General features: G+C 51.4%; 1 protein-coding gene across 1 annotated transcript in view; it reads right to left on the bottom strand.

Annotated features, from left to right (window-relative positions):
- Positions 1-18,136, bottom strand: part of arhgef38 (Rho guanine nucleotide exchange factor (GEF) 38) — a 114,302-nt gene that overhangs the window by 14,042 nt on the left and 82,124 nt on the right. The window contains exons 10-11 of the mRNA XM_086006115.1: positions 16,025-16,363; positions 9,597-9,755 (exon numbers count right to left, since the gene is read on the bottom strand). Of these exons, the coding sequence (XP_085862241.1) occupies positions 9,597-9,755; positions 16,025-16,363 (498 nt within the window). The remainder of the gene's footprint in view (positions 1-9,596; positions 9,756-16,024; positions 16,364-18,136) is intronic.

The following is an 18,136-nucleotide window of genomic DNA, read 5'->3' as shown; positions in this document are numbered from 1 at the left end:
GCGAAGGTACTGTATTTAAAAGAAGCTTACTGCACCCCAGTCAGATGATTCCCATTAGGAGTGTTTGCAGCTAATTAAGCAAAGAGCTCTAATTGCAAATGATTCTGCCCTTTTTATGTGCCAGACTTGGGTTTGAATCTGAACGGCGAGGACAGCATTAGTATTGGACGTGATGCCACCCTTCCCACAGTTAAATAGCTCACTCTCTAGGCTCGGCCATCAAGGATGGCTACTTGGATGTCATAGCGAGAGGGTTTGAGTACAGGAACAAGGATGTCTTGCTGCAGTTGTACAGGGCCTTGGTGAGACCACACCTTGAGTATTGTGTGCAGTTTTGGTCGCCTTATCTGAGGAAGGATGTTCTTGCCATGGAAGGAGTTCAGCGAAGATTCACCAGGCTGATACCTGGGATGGCAGGAATGATGTATGAGGAGAGATTGGGTCGATTGGGCTTGTACTCGCTGGAGTTTAGAAGAATGAGAGGGGATCTCATTGAAACTTATAAAATTCTAACAGGACTAGACAGACTAGATGCAGGAAGGATGTTCCCAATGGTCGGAGAGTCCAGAACCAGGGGTCACAGTCTAAGGATAAAGGGTAAGCCATTTAGGACAGAAATGAGGAGGAATTTCTTCACCCAGAGAGTGGTGAACCTGTGGAATTCTCTACCACAGAAGGCAGTAGAGGCCAATTCATTAAATATATTCAAGAAGGAGTTAGATATATTTCTTAAGGCTAAAGGGATCAAGGGATATGGGGAGAAAGCAGGGACAGGGTACTGAATTTGGATGATCAGCCATGATCTCATTAAATGGCGGAGCAGGCTCGAGGGGCCGAATGGCCGACTCCTGCTCCTATCTTCTATGTTTCTATGGACAGGGTACTAGAGTCTTGGAACTGTATCCTCGCAAGGAATCAACACACTCGGAGAAGGAGGAGAGGAGCGGAGAACTATTGCGGGAAAAGGAAGGGAGTATAAATAGCAGTGATTTAGGTGGGACCAAATTTGGAATTTAATATCCTGAACATTGTAGGGGGGGGGGGAAGGAATTCCATAGTTTGGGGGTCTTAGAAAAGAATGAGTCAGTGTAGGAGTGGGTGTGATGAGTCAGTGTAGGAGTGGGTGTGATGAGTCTTAATTTTAACTCAGTGAAGAGAAAGACCTACATTATATAGCGTCTTTCACGACCACCGGACATCCCAAAGTGTGGTCACTGTTGTAATGTAGGAAACACAGCAAGCTCCCACAAACAGCAATGCGATAATGACCAGATAATCTTTTTTTAGTGATGGCGGTTGAGGGATAAATATTGGCTAGGTCACCAGGGAGAACTCCCCTGCTCATCTTAGAAATAGTGCCATGGGATCTTGTACGTACACCCGAGAGGTCTAACGTCTCATCCAAAAGACGGCACCTCCAACAGTGCAGCACTCACTCAGTACAGGAAACTTTCTGGTATCCGGCACAGACGGGACCAACGTGGTGCCGGTTCAGCAACAATTCCGGATAACCGAACGCTATAGTGAAAGATACGGACCTTAGAGCTCCGTATGAAGCAACAAACCCTGTTGCTGAACGTCCACAAGTTGCAAGCGTCTCTGTAGCTTAGCAACAGCTGCAGCCAAACCCTTGCCTTCCTCAATTTGTTGCTGTGCAAGTAATAAAAGTTATAAAAGTTAGCTGAAACCGACTCCTGAATTTTGCCGGTTAACCGACATTTCCGGTTATTTAGGGGCCGGTTAATCGAAAGTTTCCTGTACTGCACTGGGAGTGTTGGCCTAGATTTTTGTGCTCAAGTGTCTGGAGTGGGATTTAAACCCACAACCTTCTGACTCAGAGAGGAGAGTGTGACCCACTGAGCCAGAGAGAATGAGAGAAGGAAAAAGGTGAAATATTTTGAGGTAATAAGGAACAGGAGAATAAAATTCAGAACAGTGAGAACCATAGCACCATTGATAAAATAGAGACAGACAAGAAAGATTATGACAGAAGAAGAGGGAGGGAGAAAAGAGAGTGAAGGTGAGTGAGAGAAAATGAGCAAGTGTGAAAGAGAGAGCGAGAGCGAGAGCGAGAGAGGGAGAGAGAGGTTGGATGTTAGACCTGAGTGAGATGGCTCCTGACAGATGTCAATCTGGGGGAGAAATTGAGTGTAGCCCCGTTTGGGGCGTCAGCCTCGCCAGGGCGCTAAAAGTAGCGCCCCGGAAACATTCGCGCCCCCGCACCGGAAATTGGTCATTTGCGTCCCAAAGGGAAGCGCGGCGCTACTGGAGGCACCCCGCATCCCTCTTGGGGCGCTGCGAGTGTATATCGTGTCGCACTGCGGTATTGCAGGCCTTCCTCCCCTTCTTAAAGGGGAGGGGCCTTGTGCAGTGCGATCTGGGGCCCAGCTGGGCCCCCGGGGATCGGGAGCGCAGGCAAAAGAGCCCGGCACCGAGGAGAAGTGCCGGGCTCTTGGAGCACAGCCGGCACTCCGCGGGGGGTGGGGGGGGGGTGGTTCAGGAGGCCGGGGACAGGAGCGCAGGCAGGTGATGGCAGGCGGCCAACAACAAAAATGGCCGCCCCGCACCTCGCCTTTAATTTGCGCCTCCCCGGACGCAGGTAGGCCCCCCTGACCCTGTCGGACATAGCGTCCGGCGGTAAATCAGGGGGTGCTGCCGAATATCGCAGCTGGGGCGCCAGCAGGGCGCTGCGCACACCGATGATGTCATTGGCAGCGGCGCAGCGCTAACGGTTAGCGCCACCACTAACGTCCCGTGGAATTTAGCGGGAGGCGTGGGCAGTGCCGCGCCCGGGCGCTAGTTGGCTTGCGCCCCACTTAGCGCCCTCTTAAGGCGCTAATGGGTGGCGCAACCAACTGAATTTTTCCCCCTCTGTCTCTTGTCTCCTGTCCTGAAGTGGCAGAAGAACCTCCCCAGGTATGGGAGCCTTTTATTAAATCTTGGACAGACATGGGCTTTAGGGAGAAGGCAAAGCTGAGGTTCTTGAAGACAGCTTTATCAGTGGAGATGGGAGAGTTCTGTTTGTGATCAGAGGAAACAGAATTTCAATAAATGAAAAAGAGCTAAGGGTGGAGCCTTCATAACTGTTGGCTGGACTTGCAAGAGACCGGAAGAAACTGCAGGGTTAATTTTACAAGTTCGCAGACCTGGTGTGGAGTCTCACTTGCCTCGATAGAAAACTGGGAGTTCAGGATGCACTGATCCAACCATGAAACTGTGAGTGGTATAAGAACATAAGGAACATAGGAACACAGATCTGAAATCACTAGATTTTTGCCAGACAAGGGTATAAAAGGATATGGAGCCAAGGCAGGTGGATGGAGTTAAGATACAGATCAGCCATGATCCCATTGAATGGCGGAACAGGCTCAAGCGGCTGAATGGCCTCCTCCTGTTCCTATATAACAGGCTCGAGGGGCTGAATGACCTCCTCCTGTTCCTACTACAACAACAACAATGTGTATTTATACAGCGCCTTTAACATAGTAAAACGTCCCAAGGCGCTTCACAGGAGTATTAAAAGACAACATTTTTTACACCGAGCCACATAAGGATAAATTAGGGCAGGTGACCAAAAGCTTGGTCAAAGAGGTAGGTTTTAAGGAGCGTCTTAAAGGAGGAAAGAGAGGTAGAGAGGCGGAGAGGTTTAGGGAGGGAATTCCAGAGCTTAGGGCCCAGGCAACAGAAAGCACGGCCGCCAATGGTTGAGCGATTATAATCAGGGATGCTCAAGAGGGCAGAATTAGAGGAGTGCAGATATCTCGGAGGGTTGTGGGGCTGAAGGAGATTACAGAGATAGGGAGGGGGCGAAGCCATGGTGGGATTTGAAAACAAGGATGAGAATTTTGAAATCGAGGTGCTGCTTAACCCGGGAGCCAATGTAGGTCAGCGAGCACAGGGGGTGATGGACGAACGGGACTTGGTGCGAGTTAGGACACGGGCAGCCGAGTTTTGGATGACCTCAAGTTTACGTAGGGTGGAATGTGGGAGGTCAGCCAGGAGTGCGTTGGAATAGTCAAGTCTAGAGGTAACAAAGGCATGGATGAGGGTGATGCGCTATCAATTACTCATAAAAGACTGAGAGTTAGAAGAGTAACCAAAGGCTTTTATTAACAACAGAATGGAGGTCTGCCTCGCGTGGTCGACCGGTCCATGATACTAAGGGCTGGGGAGCAGTCACCTTTATACTAGGACCTGTGTGAGGAGTCAGCCGAGGCATGTCCAGGCATGTACACAGTGGAATACAAACAGGACAAACAGGAATACAAACAGTGGTTTACCACATTCACCCCTTGTTTAAAATTGAGTCCGGCGGGGTGAAGTGTATTAAAAGTTAGTGTATTGGAGTCTCTCCGGAGGTCTTGTCTGCCGCTGTGATCTGCGTGGCGACGGCAGGGGTAGTGAAGTTTCCGGCGTCGAGTCCAGCGTAGACTGTGGCACAGGCGTGTCGTCCTCGTAGATGTCGAGCGGGTCGCGGGGCCCAGGCCTGCCGTCTGCTGGGGCTGGATATCGGATCGTGGGGGGGGGGTGGTAGTGGGTAGTGGGTTACTGCGGCCCCCGAGGGTGCAAGGTCTCTTATGGAGACTGTGTCCTCCCGCCCGTCCGGGTATGCGATGTAAGCATACTGGGGGTTGGCGTGGAGGAGGTCGACCCTCTCGACCAGGGGGTCCGTTTTATGGGTCCTCACGTGTCTTCTCAGTAGGACCGGCCCTGGGGACGTCAGCCATGGCGGTAGCGATGTCCCCGATGTGGACTTCCTTGGGAAGACCAACATTTTCTCATGAGGGGTGGCGTTAGTGGCAGTGCAGAGCAGTGACCGAATAGAGTGGAGCGCATCGGGGAGCACATCCTGCCAGCGGGAGGTTGGAAGGCCCCTAGACTTTAAGGCTAGCAGGACGGCCTTCCAAACTGTCGCATTTTCTCTTTCCACCTGTCCGTTCCCCCGGGGGTTGTAACTGGTGGTCCTGCTTGTGGCAATACCCCTAGTTAGCAGGTACTGACGGAGTTCGTCGCTCATAAACGATGAGCCCCGGTCGCTATGGATATAGCTGGGGAAGCCGAACAGGGTGAAGAGGTTGTTCAGACATTTAATGACCGTGGCACTGGTCATGTCCGGGCAGGGGAAGGCGAACGGGAAACGGGAGTACTCATCAATAATATTGAGGAAGTACACATTGCGGTCGGAGGAGGGGAGAGGCCTTTTAAAATCGACGCTCAGGCGCTCGAAGGGGCGAGTGGCTTTTATCAGGTGGGCCCTGTCTGGTCTATAAAAGTGCGGTTTGCACTCAGCGCAGACTTGGCAGTTCCTGGTCATGGTCCTGACCTCCTCAATAGAGTAAGGCAGGTTGCGGGCCTTGATGAAGTGGAAGAACCTGGTGACCCCCGGGTGGCAGAGGTCATTGTGGAGGGCCCGCAGTCTATCGATCTGCGCGCTGGCGCAGGTGCCACGCGATAGCGCATCCGGGGGTTCATTTAGCTTCCCGGGCCGGTACAAGATCTCGTAGTTGTAGGTGGAAAGTTCGATTCTCCACCTCAAGATCTTGTCATTTTTGATTTTGCCCCTCTGCTTGTTGTTAAACATAAAAGCAACTGAACGCTGGTCAGTGAGCAGGGTAAATCGTTTTCCGGCCAGGTAGTGCCTCCAATGACGCACAGCCTCCACAATCGCCTGGGCCTCCTTCTCAACAGCGGAGTGTCTGGTCTCCGGGCCTTGGAGGGTTCGTGAAAAGAAGGCCACGGGTCTCCCCGCCTGATTGAGGGTAGCGGCCAGGGCAAAGTCAGACGCGTCGCTTTCCACCTGGAAGGGGATGGATTCGTCCACTGCGTGCATGGTGGCTTTGGCAATGTCCTCCTTGATACGGTGGAAGGCTAAGCGGGCCTCTGCCGTCAAGGGAAAAGAGGTGGACTTGATCAGCGGACGGGCCTTGTCCGCATAGTAGGGGACCCACTGGGCGTAATAGGAGAAAAACCCTAGGCACCTCTTCAGGGCCTTGAGGCAGTGGGGCAGTGGAAGTTCCATAAGGGGACGCATCCGGTCGGGGTCGGGGCCGATGACTCCGTGTTCCACAACACAGCCAAGGATGGCGAGGCGGTTTGTGCGGAATATGCACTTCTCCTTGTTATATGTCAGGTTTAGGAGTTGGGCGGTGCGGAGGAATTTTTCGAGGTTTGCGTCATGGTCCTGCAAGTCACAGCCGCAGATGGTCACATTGTCCAGATATGGGAAAGTGGCCTGCAACGAATTTTGATCTACCATCCGGTCCATCTCCCTTTGGAAGACGGAGACCCCGTTGGTGACGCCAAAGGGAACCCTAAGGAAGTGATAGAGGCGGCCGTTTGCCTCAAAGGCAGTGTACTGGCGGTCCTCAGGGCGGATGGGGAGCTGGTGGTACGCTGATTTCAGGTCAATGGTCGAGAAGACGCGGTACTGCGCGATCTGGTTGACCATATCAGCTATACGGGGGAGTGGGTAGGCGTCCAGCAGGGTGTAGCGATTTATTGTCTGGCTGTAGTCGATGACCAGGCGCTGCTTCTCGCCGGTCTTAACGACCACAACCTGGGCTCGCCAGGGGCTGGTGCTGCCCTCAATAATCCCTTCTTTCAGGAGCCGCTCCACTTCGGTTTTAATGAAAACCCTGTCCCCGGCACTGTATCGCCTGCTCTTTGTGGCGATGGGCTTACAGTCGGGGGTGAGGTTAGCAAACAGTTGGGGGGGGGGTGACTCTGAGTGTGGAGAGGTTGCACCTGGTGCGCGGCGGGCAGTTTGGAAGCTGCTGGCTGCGGACTGTGAGTGGGGGTAGGGGTCCACCGTACGCCATCGTAACACTTTTAAGGTGGCACTGAAAATCTAACCCCAGCAGGACGGCAGCGCAGAGGTCAGGCAGGACCAGAAGTTTAAAATGATCGTACACGGTCCCGTCTACTACGAGTGTCACCACGCAGTAGCCGCCGATGTCCGCCGACTGGGACTCGGAGGCCATAGAAATCCGCTGTTGCGCAGGCAGGACTGGGAGAGAGCAACGCCGCACCGTGTCGGGGTGGATGAAGCTCTCCGTGCTCCCAGAGTCAAAAAGGCAGATTGTATCGTGACCATTTACCTTAATGTCCATTGTGGAACTGGCCAGTTGGTGCGGTCTCGCTTGGTCCAGTGTAACGGATGCCAGCGTAGGGGTCGGTGTGTCGCTGCGGGTATCAGATGAGGCGGTGTCGGGGGCCTGCTGCGTCCCGGCTGTCGTCCAAGATGGCGGCGTCCATGATCCCCATGTGGCTGGAGGCGTCCAAAATGGCTGCTGTACCGGTGATTCGCACATGGCCGGGGAGGTCCAAGATGGCGGCCCGCATGGCCCACACGCGGCGCTGCTGGGGTTCGGGGTGGCTTTGGCCCTGCAGACGCTAGCGTAGTGTCCCTTCTTCCCGCAGCCCGAGCAGATCGCGTTTTTCGCCGGGCAGCGCGCTCTGGGGTGTTTTGCCTGGCCACAGAAGTAGCATTTCTGGCCTTGGGGCACTGCTGTCTGGCCTTGGGACACTGCTGCGGTAGTTGGGCCGTTGTTGGGGTGTGGCTGGGGTGGCACGGCGCTATGAGGCGGTCCTACCGTGTCCCAGGCTGTCATTCCCCGCGGCGTCCACGGTGCAGAGGAGTAGGCATCCATGCCCTGGTAGGCTGCATCCAACGATAGTGCGAGTTCAGAGGCCTTATTGAGGTCGAGGTTACTCTGCTCCAACAGTCGCTGTCGGGTGTAATTGGATCTGTGGCCCGCTACAAAAGCGTCCCGGATAAGTTCCTCTGTGTACACGGCGGCCTTTACATCCTTACAACCACAGGCCCGGCCAAGCACAGACAGTGCCTGAAGGTATTCCACGGTCGATTCCCCAGGTTGTTGTTTACGACTCCCCAGGAGGTGCCTGGCGTACACTTCGTTCACTGGGCGCGTGTACTGGTCCTTGAGGAGCTTGATAGCGTCCGCGTACGAGGTCGCGTCTTGGATGACCGAGTACACTCGGTGGTTCACTTTGGAGGTCAGGACATCCAGTTTGTCCTCGTCCGATTTGATTGCTTCGGAGGCGGTCAGGAATTTTTCGAAACACTTAAGCCAGTGAGTAAACTTGGTGGATGAGTCCGCCTCCCGATGATCTAAGTCCAGGCATGCTGGTGTGAGGATCTTCTCCATTATAAAAATGTTGTTAATAAAATTGATGCGCTATCAATTACTCATAAAAGACTGAGAGTTAGAAGAGTAACCAAAGGCTTTTATTAACAACAGAATGGAGGTCTGCCTCGCGTGGTCGACCGGTCCATGATACTAAGGGCTGGGGAGCAGTCACCTTTATACTAGGACCTGTGGGAGGAGTCAGCCGAGGCATGTCCAGGCATGTACACAGTGGAATACAAACAGGACAAACAGGAATACAAACAGTGGTTTACCACAGAGGGTTTCAGCAGCGGATGAGCTGAGGCAGGGGTGGAGGCGGACGATATTACCAAGGTGTTACTTTCCTATGCTTTAGAGAGAGCAGTAGTCTTGATGACGGTACTAATAATTATAAAGATTATTGGCAGAGAGACTAGAGGGTAGAAATTCTGTGAAGCTCATGGCCTGATAAGTGTCAGCCATGGCTCAGTGGGCAGCACCCTCGCCTCTGACTCAGAAGGTTGTTGGTTCAAGAGACTTGAGCACAAAAATCTATGCTGACACTCCAGTGCAGTACTGAGGGAATCTGTGATCTAGCAAAAATCCATTGATCTCAGATTTAAAATGATGAATTGAGCTAGTATCTACAGCGGTTTGTGAGAGAGTCCCACACTTTGTGTGAAGAAGTGTTTCCATCTGCCCGCCTTGGTCTCGTAACCCTTAATACCCTTGCCTCGCAAAAATCTGTCAACCGCAGCTTTTGAAATTTTCAGTTGATCTCAGCTTTTTGAGGGGCGAGAGTTCTTGAATTTTCAAATGATGTGGCAGATTTTCTTGACAAGCCCGTTATAAAGAACTGGAAGATCAGAAAAATGAGTCAGAGTTGAAGTGAAACAGGAAGAAGAGGGCCAGAGCCCTTGAGAAAAGGGCAGCGAGGATTCAAATGTTAAAAATGCTGAATTGTTGATCACGTTACTATGTTTGACTGCAAGCTTTGTCCTTTGACCACAGTCAATTGGCTAAATCCCATGAAACAAACCAATCGGATACAGGAAGACGTTAACAACAACTTGCATTTATGTAGCGCCTTTAACATAGTAAAAGGTCCCAAGGCGCTTCACAGGAGCGATTATCAAACAGAATTTGACACCGAGCCACATAAGGAGATATTAGGACAGGTGACCAAAAGCTTGGTCAAAGAGGTAGGTTGTAAGGAGCGTCTTAAAGGAGGAAAGAGAGGCGGAGAGGTTTAGGGAGGGAATTTCAGAGCTTAGGGCCCAGGCAGCTGAACTACTACTTTAGGCTACCAATAATGTGTTGGGTGCACGATCTGCTATAGTACAATGTTGGTAATCATCCTCCGCACTAAACTGCCAAGAATGGGATGTGCCAGCTGGCAAGTAGGGCATTTTAGACTTTTCTTTCACATTTATAAAACCGCACTTGTGCATCTAACGTGTCACTAACCATGGAGGCAGATGATCGCTTCTTTGAGCGCTCCTCTAAACTGGCCCTCCTTTCAATCGCCCTCTGAGACCCACCACTGAATTCCTTTCCAAACGACAATTTCTGAATTTCTTCAATGGCTTGCTTTTGCCTGTCTCGAACGTTCCCTGAAGGAGAAACCTACAACGAAGAAACAAGGTACGAATCGTCAGTATTCATCGAATGATACAGCACAGGAGGAGGCCAATCGGCCCTTCGTGCCTGACATGAATCAGTCATTCATGAAAGAAAGACTTATGAAATAATACTGAGCGGCCTGCGGGTGGCGCTGTCCAGGGAGAGTATAAATACTCGGACACGGGCCCAGCTTGCGCAGGACATTCTTAACAGGAACTAGTGAAGGACACAACTAGACCTCCATGTTGTAAAACAGTTGATTAAAGCTTTGTTTAACGCTTAGACCAAGTGCCTAGTAGTTTTCTTACATCAGTGCCTGTGCCGGCTCTTTGAAAGAGCTCTCCAATTAGTCCCACTCCCCCCCTGCTCTTTCCCCTCAGCCCTGCACATTTTTCCTTTTCAAGTATTTATCCAATTCCCTTTTGAAAGTTACTATTGAATCTGCTCCCTCCGCCCTTTCAGGCAGCGCGTTCCAGATCACAACAACTCGCTGCGTAAAAAAAGTCTACTCATCTCCCCCCTGGTTCTTTTGTCAATTACAATCAAATCAAATCAAATCAAATCAACTTTTATTGTCATTGTTAGTGCACAAGTGCAGTACAACGAAATGTAGGCTTGCGGCTCCCGAGAGTGTACAATTTGGATTAGGACACTTAAACATTCAGCATACATTTATACATTTGGCTTGCAGTATATTAGCATAAATATGACCATAATAAAGTGCATTGGCAGATGTGCAGGCTTTAGTGTTTATTTGTGGAGTTCAGTAGGATGACAGCCCTGGGAAAGAAGCTGTTCCTAAATCTGGTCGTACAGGTGCGAATGCATCTGTAGCGTCTTCCAGATGGTAGGAGGGCGAACAGACTGTGGCTGGGGTGGGTAGGGTCTTTGATGATGGACCGTGCCCTCCGTAGGCAGCGTTTCTGATATATATGCTCTATGGTCGGTAGCCGGGTGCCGGTAATGCGTTGGGCAGTTTTGACTACCCGCTGCAGGGCTTTCCGGTCATGGGAGCTACAGCTGCCATACCATACCGTGATACAGTTTGTCAGGATGCTCTCTATAGTGCAGCGGTAGAAGTTAGAGAGGATCAGGGGTGACAGATTACATCCCTTCAGCCTCCTCAAGAAATATAGGCGCTGCTGGGCCTTCTTCACCAGAGAGGAGGTGTTGAGGGACCAGGAGAGGTCTTCCGTGATGTGGACTCCGAGGAACTTAAAGCTGGCCACCCTTTCCACCTCCGCCCCATTGATGTGGATGGGGGTGTGACATTAAGTCTGTGTCCTCTGGCATGACACCAACTGATTATCGAGAATGCGGAAAAAATGTGAAGCACACATTCCAAGCAGTGGGGATGAAACGGCATTCCTGCTGACCTCTTCATTTGATTCTTGGGCAGAGCAAAGAGAAGAGGGAAACCCTGAGCATATTTAAGGCAGCAAAATCTAAGTAGAAGAACAGCACCAAAAAGGAGCTAAAAGCTCCAGATACGTGCTTTGGCACTTTCTATACACTCGAGGCAAAAGAACCAGAGTGGAGATGAGGTGAATTATTTTTACGCGACGAGTTCTGAATGACCTAATCCTGCTCCTATCTTCTATGTTTCTATGTTGTGATCTGGAACGCGCTGCCTGAAAGGGCGGTGGGAGCAGATTCAATACAGGATCCTTTATCCGAACTTCCGAAAACCGAAAACCTCAAGTTTTTTCGTTCAGTGTAAGTCGTGCGCACGACATGACCAGAGTGGCGCAAAACATGACAGGAGTGGTCCTCCAGGGCCCAGAACAAGAATTCCTGCAGATTGTCGACACGCCGGCCTTCGCTCTCAATGTTAAGTGTGACTGAGGGAGCTCTGCCTTTCCCTGTGAGCAGGGCAGAGGGTCACAGAGTTCCCTCCTGGGTAGGAGATTGCAGGCCGAGCCGGGCAGTGTGAAGGAGGTACCGGTAGAGTGAACCCAACAATACAGCGGCCCGTCCGATAGCTGCAGCGGCCCGTCCGATATTCTTTCCCCCCCCCCGCCGACCTGATTTGCGGGCCAGCTTAACGTAGGAGTCAGCCGATATCCGGCTTTCCCACAACTGGCGGCGGCAGTCGAGCCCCAGACCCCAGCTAAGTCAAGGAATTCAGAGAAGCAGGAAGGGGAATGAGACACGGAGCAGGGGGAGCTGTAAACAGACTGTGAGCGGCAGCACAGAGAAGCAGGAAGGGGAATGAGACCCGGAACAGTCGCAAGAGGTAGCCTGAACTTTTAAAATTTATATTAAATACAAATACTAATTACCAAATTAATTTAATGTTCAGAGTTTCCCAGTCTGAAATAATACCTTCTGAAATCCGAAAATTTCCCAAAACCGAAACACAGCTGGTCCCAAGGTTTTCGGATAAGGGATAGTCAACCTGTAGTAACTTTCAAAAGGGAATTGGGATAAATACTTGAAAAGGAAAAATTTGCAGGGCTCTGGGGGAAAGAGCGGGGGTGGGGGGGGGGGAGCGGGACTGATTGGAGAGCTCTTTCAAAGAGCCGGCACAGGCACGATGGGCCGAATGGCCTCCTTCTGTGCTGTGTGATTCTATGAAAATGGCATCAGATTCCGATCAAGGAAGCTAAAGGTAAGAGAGGCGATGAGAGAAAGCTAGCAGTGCCACCTACTGTAAGAGGAGTGTATAGTAAAGGAGGGCTGATGTGTGGGCCAACAAAAGTAATGCTAATGGGTGTTAACTTCCAGCTGTGACTGCAGGTGTTACAAAGTGTTCGTATTGTCACAAAATTTGGCAAAATTCCTGACACAGAAAGTGTGACATAGTCAGTGCACGCAGTTGATAGGAATTTGATATATTATGTAGCTGTACATAATAAATATCTCTTTTAAAGACTGTAAATAAGTTATTTTTAGCACCACGAATATAGGGCAAGGCTGTTGGAACTACAAGCAGGAGCCTTTGTCTGAAGAACAATTTCAGATCACAACCTCCGCTCTAATTTTTTCAGACTTCAGCTGTTGCTGATGATTCTGCCATTCCCGTTTACACCTCCTCTGGACCCATCTTTTGTTTCTTTACTTGTCCCATTACCATCTCCTTTTTGCTTTGTACAATCATCCCTTTTGTCATTTAATCTCTCCTGCCTTCCACCCTATCACAGACCGTCCCTTTTCTTCGTTCCTCCCCTCCCCTCTTTCCCTGCCTCTGTACTTGCTTAAAACCTGTTCCATCTCCAACCGGTTCCAGTTCTGCCGAAAGGTCACCGGCCTGAAACGTTAACTCTGTTTCTCTCTCCACAGATGCTGCCTGACCTGCTGAGCGTTCCCAGCATTTTCTGTTTTTATGTGAAGAAGTGCTTCCTGACATCACCCCTGAACGGCCGGGCTCTAATTTTAAGGTTCTGCCCCCTTGTTCTGGACTCCCCCCACCAGAGGAAATAGTTTCTCTCTCTCGACCCCATCAACTCCTTTAATCATCTTAAACACCTCAAGTGGATCATCCCTTAATCTGCTATATTTCTAAATCATCCTTTGACTTGCCATGAGGAATACAATGGGAAATTTCAATAGTATGTTTAAAAAACATCAAAGTGATTATCTGCACGAACATTTTTGTGGCCTTTTTTTTGTGGTATACTGGAGCGGCGCACACGCAACTGATCCCCTCCTGCACATGCGTGCTGTTTACCAAGGCCACGCATGCACAGTACCCAACAATTGAAACCTGCAGCACGGGCCATTCCTTCCTTAAGCTCCGTGGGAGAAGGCCCATCACTGGATCCGTGCTGGCTGGGGGGGCGGAGAGGTTCAGAGGGAGAGGGGGGATCGGAGGGGGATCGGAGGGGGAGAGAGAGAGGGGGGTCGGAGGGGGAGAGAGAGAGAGAGGGGGGATCGGAGGGGGAGAGAGAGAGGGGGGATCGGAGGGGGAGAGAGAGAGAGAGAGAGAGAGAGAGGGGGATCGGAGGGGGAGAGAGAGAGGGGGGGTCGGAGGGGGAGAGAGAGAGGGGGGATCGGAGGGGGAGAGAGAGAGGGGGGGTCGGAGGGGGAGAGAGAGAGGGGGGATCGGAGGGGGAGAGAGAGAGGGGGGGTCGGAGGGGGAGAGAGAGAGGGGGGATCGGAGGGGGAGAGAGGGGGGGGTCGGAGGGGGAGAGAGAGGGGGGGTCGGAGGGGGAGAGAGAGAGGGGGGGTCGGAGGGGGAGAGAGAGGGGGGGTCGGAGGGGGAGAGAGAGAGAGAGAGAGAGAGAGAGAGAATCGGAGGAGAGAGAGAGAGAATCGGAGGAGGAGAGAGAGAGAGAGGGAATCGGAGGAGGAGAGAGAGAGAGAGAGAGAATCGGAGGGGGAGAGAGAGAGGGGGGATCGGAGGGGGAGAGAGAGGGGGGGTCGGAGGGGGAGAGAGAGAGAGAGAATCGGAGGAGAGAGAGAGAGAGAGAATCGGAGGAGAGAGAGGGAATCGGAGGAGAGAGAGAGAATTGGAGGAGGAGAGAGAGAGAGGGGGAATCGGAGGGGGAGAGGGGGAATCAGAGAGGGAGAGAGAGAGAGAATCGGAGGGGGAGAGAGAGAATCGGACGGGGGAGAGAGAGAGAATCGGAGGAGAGAGAGAGGGAATCGGAGAGGGGGAGAGAGAGAGAGGGGGAATCGGAGGGGGAGAGAGAGAATCGGAGGGGGAGAGAGAGAGAGAGGGGGAATCGGAGGGGGAGAGAGAGAATCGGAGGGGGAGAGAGAGAGAATCGGAGGGGGAGAGAGAGAGAGAGGGGGAATCGGAGGGGGAGAGAGAGAGAGAGGGAATCGGAGGGGGGGAGAGAGAATCGGAGGAGAGAGAGAGGGAATTGGAGGGGGAGAGAGAGAGAGAGGGGGAATCGGAGGGGGAGAGAGAGAGAGAGGGGGAATCGGAGGGGGAGAGAGAGAGAGAGGGGGAATCGGAGGGGGAGAGAGAGAGAGAGAGGGGGAATCGGAGGGGGAGAGAGAGAGAGAGAGGGGGAATCGGAGGGGGAGAGAGAGAGAGAGAGGGGGAATCGGAGGGGGAGAGAGAGAGGGGGAATCGGAGGGTGAGAGAGAGAATCGGAGGAGAGAGAGAGGGAATCGGAGGGGGAGAGAGAAAGAGAATCGGAGGAGGAGAGAGAGAGGGAATCGGAGGAGGAGGAGGTCAGGAACTTGGGCAGGGGGTGGGAGAAGGTCGTAACCCGCGAGGGCGAGCCCTGTCTGTTCCAGGTGAGCAATTAGGAAAGCAAATGGTCTGCTGGCCTTTATTACAAGAGGATTTGAATATAAGAGTAAAGATGTCTTACTGCAATTATATAGGGCCCTGGTGAGACCACACCTGGAGTATTGTGGACAGTTTTGGTCTCCTTACCTAAGGAAGGATATACTTGCCATAAAGGGAGTGCAACGAAGGTTCACCAGACTGGTTCCTGGGATGGGAGGATTGTCCTATGAGGAGAGATTGAGTAGACTAGGCCTATATTCTCTAGAGTTTAGAAGAATGAGAGGTGATCTCATTGAAACATATAAAATTCTTACAGGCCTTGACAGGGTTAATGCTGGGAGGCCATTTAGGACTGAGATGAGGAGAAATTTCTTCACTCAGAGGGTGGTGAATCTTTGCAATTCTCTACCCCAGAGGGCTGTGGAGGCTCAGTCATTGAGTATATTCAAGACAGAGATCGATAGATTTTTGGATATTAAGGGAATCAAGGGATATGGGGATCGGGCGGGAAAGTGGAGATGAGGTAGAGGATCAGCCATGATCTTATTGAATGGCGGAGCAGGCTCGAGGGGCCGAATGGCCGACTCCTGCTCCTAATACGATAGCAATATACTGCGGATGCTGGAAATCCGAAATAACAACAGAAAACGCTGGAAAAACTCAGCAGGCCAGGCAACATCGGTGGAGAGAGAAACAAAGTTAACGTTTCAGGTCGAAGATAGAATATTCTATCTCAAAATATTCTATCCCAAAATATTATATCCTGAAACGTTAACTCTGTTTCTCTCTCCACGGATGCTGCCCTGGCCTGCTGAGTTTTTCCAGCATTTTCTGTTGTTATTCCTGCTCCTATTTCTTATGTTATGTTCTGTCTGGAGTAGGCAGTCAGAATGGCTCGAATTACACTTTGTAACTGATTACATTGGCAGGGAGGATCTAATTACACATTCCAGAGAAACTGCTGGGTGTATCTTGTCCTCCAAGGTGAGCAATCAGAACTTTGGTGTTGCGGAATAGATATGTCCTAAAAAAAAGGTTTCGGGATAGAATATTCAAACCAACCGCCTCCCCGCAGACTAAAACCCACCAGTGTGTTCTTCACGGATGGAGAGGCCTGGAGCGCTGAAGTCATGAGGTCCCTGAAGACAGCCATAAAGCAACAGATGCAGTTAATTAGAATTTTCTTCGCCGCTTTGTTAAATTTCTGAAGCTCCTCCACCAACTGCGCGTTCAGCGCTTGGTAGTCTTTCTTCGCCTGGTTCAGTTCCTCCGCCGCCTTCTTGTCCCTCACGCTTTCTGACTGCTTGAGGGAGCTGACGTAATCGAGCAGCTTGTCATAGCGCTTCTGTACGAGTTTCTGCGGAACCGAAAATAGGACTTGCAGCGTAGCGAGCGGCATCACAACCAACCTCTCCAAATGGTCTTTCTACGATGAAAAAATAAAAACACTCGTAAGATATTAGACTTGAGCTAGAACCCAAACAGATTGTCTGAACCACATCGGCTTCCGGTCCGGCAACGCCTCACATTTAAAATCCTCATCCTTGTCTCCAAATCCCTCCGTGGCCCTCGGCCCCCCCCCCCCACCTCCCTATTCAATTCAATTCAATTTTATTTGTCATATATGCAGCAAACGTGTGTACTGCACAATGAAATGTTGATTTTTACGAGTCCTCCCAACATTGGAATAAATATGGCATAACAATGATAAAAATACTAATAGAAATACAGTAATAATAAATAAAACAAAAGTAATAAATAATAATAAATTATATGTTCATGAGTCTTATGGCCTGGGGGTAGAAGCTGTTTCGAAACCTGCTGGTACGAGACCGTATGCTTCGGTATCTCTTACCGGACGGGAGCAGGGCGAAGAGGTTGTGGCTGGGGTGGCTCACGTCTTTAATGATTCTCAGGGCCTTCCCCCGGCACCTCTTGGGGTAGATATCCTGCACAGCAGGTAGTTTAATTCCTATAGTATGTTGTGCAGCTTTCACCACCATCTGTAGAGCCTTGCGGTCTGTGGCGGTGCAGTTGCCATACCAGGTAGTGATGCAGCCAGACAGGATACTCTCGATGGTGCACCAGTAGAAGTTGGTGAGAATCTGGGGGGCCATTCCAAATTTCTTCAGTCTCCTGAGGAAGAACAGGCGTTGGCATGCCTTCTTCGTTACGACGTCGATGTGATGTGACCACGTTCCTCCGTAATGAATACACCCAGGAATTTGAAGCTGCTGACCCTCTCCACCTCAGCCCCTTCGATGTAGATTGGGGTGTGTCCCTCCCCCTGCCGCTTCCTGTAGTCCACGATCATCTCCTTTGTTTTGCTGATGATCTCTGTAACCTCCGCCAGCCACACAACCCTCCGAGATCTCTGCGCTCCTCCAATTCTGCCCTCTTGAGCATCCCCGATTTTAATTGCTCCACCATTGGCGGCTGTGCCTTCAGCTCTGGAATTCCCTCCCTAAACCTCTCCGCCTCTCTCTTCTCCTTTAAGACGCTCCTTAAAACCGACCTCTTTGACCTTCGCCTGCCCTAATATCTCATGTGGCTCGGTGCCAAATTTTGTTTGATAATCGCGCCTGCGAAACGCCTTGGGACGTTTTGCTACGTTAAAGGTTCTACATAAATGCAAGTTGTTGTATATATAAATCACATAGGCCAACCCCAACAGTTGAACCATGGTGGGAGTCGGAATGGCCAGAGAGGTCAAGGTAAGTCTTGAAAACATTATTTCCTAGTGGCATCCTCTGAGGGCTAGAAGAAGCAGGAGTGTTTCCCACTTGCCCGGTTCGGAGTCTTTGGACCTCCCCAGCCCCAGATCCACCTCTCCCTCCCAGAGCCGCCATCGGTTGCCAAAGCGCCAGCGCCACCACCACCACCACCCCCCCGGAACCCCCTCCCCCGCCCAGTACTAACTTTACACCGGGGGACCGCTCGCTTGGGTCCTCGGACTCCTGACCAGATTTCTGCCCCTCCCCCACCGGCCCGGACGTCACTCTCACCGGCTTCGTGTGAGTGGGGGTGGGGGAGGAGACTCCTGGATTATTTAAACGAGGCACGGGTGTATAAATATCCTGGGATTCACACTGATCTCCCTGAGGGGGCTTATTTTCCCGCTGTGAACCCCCCCAGTCAAAATCAACCCCATTGTTACCACAAATTAGTTTTGATTTTACCCCCCTTCAAGCTCAGGCTG

This window comes from Somniosus microcephalus, chromosome 2 (assembly GCF_052327205.1).
Source record: "Somniosus microcephalus isolate GS21.2 chromosome 2, FLI_Smic_1.0, whole genome shotgun sequence".
NCBI lineage: Eukaryota > Metazoa > Chordata > Chondrichthyes > Squaliformes > Somniosidae > Somniosus > Somniosus microcephalus.
Note: the sequence above shows the minus strand (reverse complement) of the source record. Positions and strands in the feature narration are given on the sequence as shown.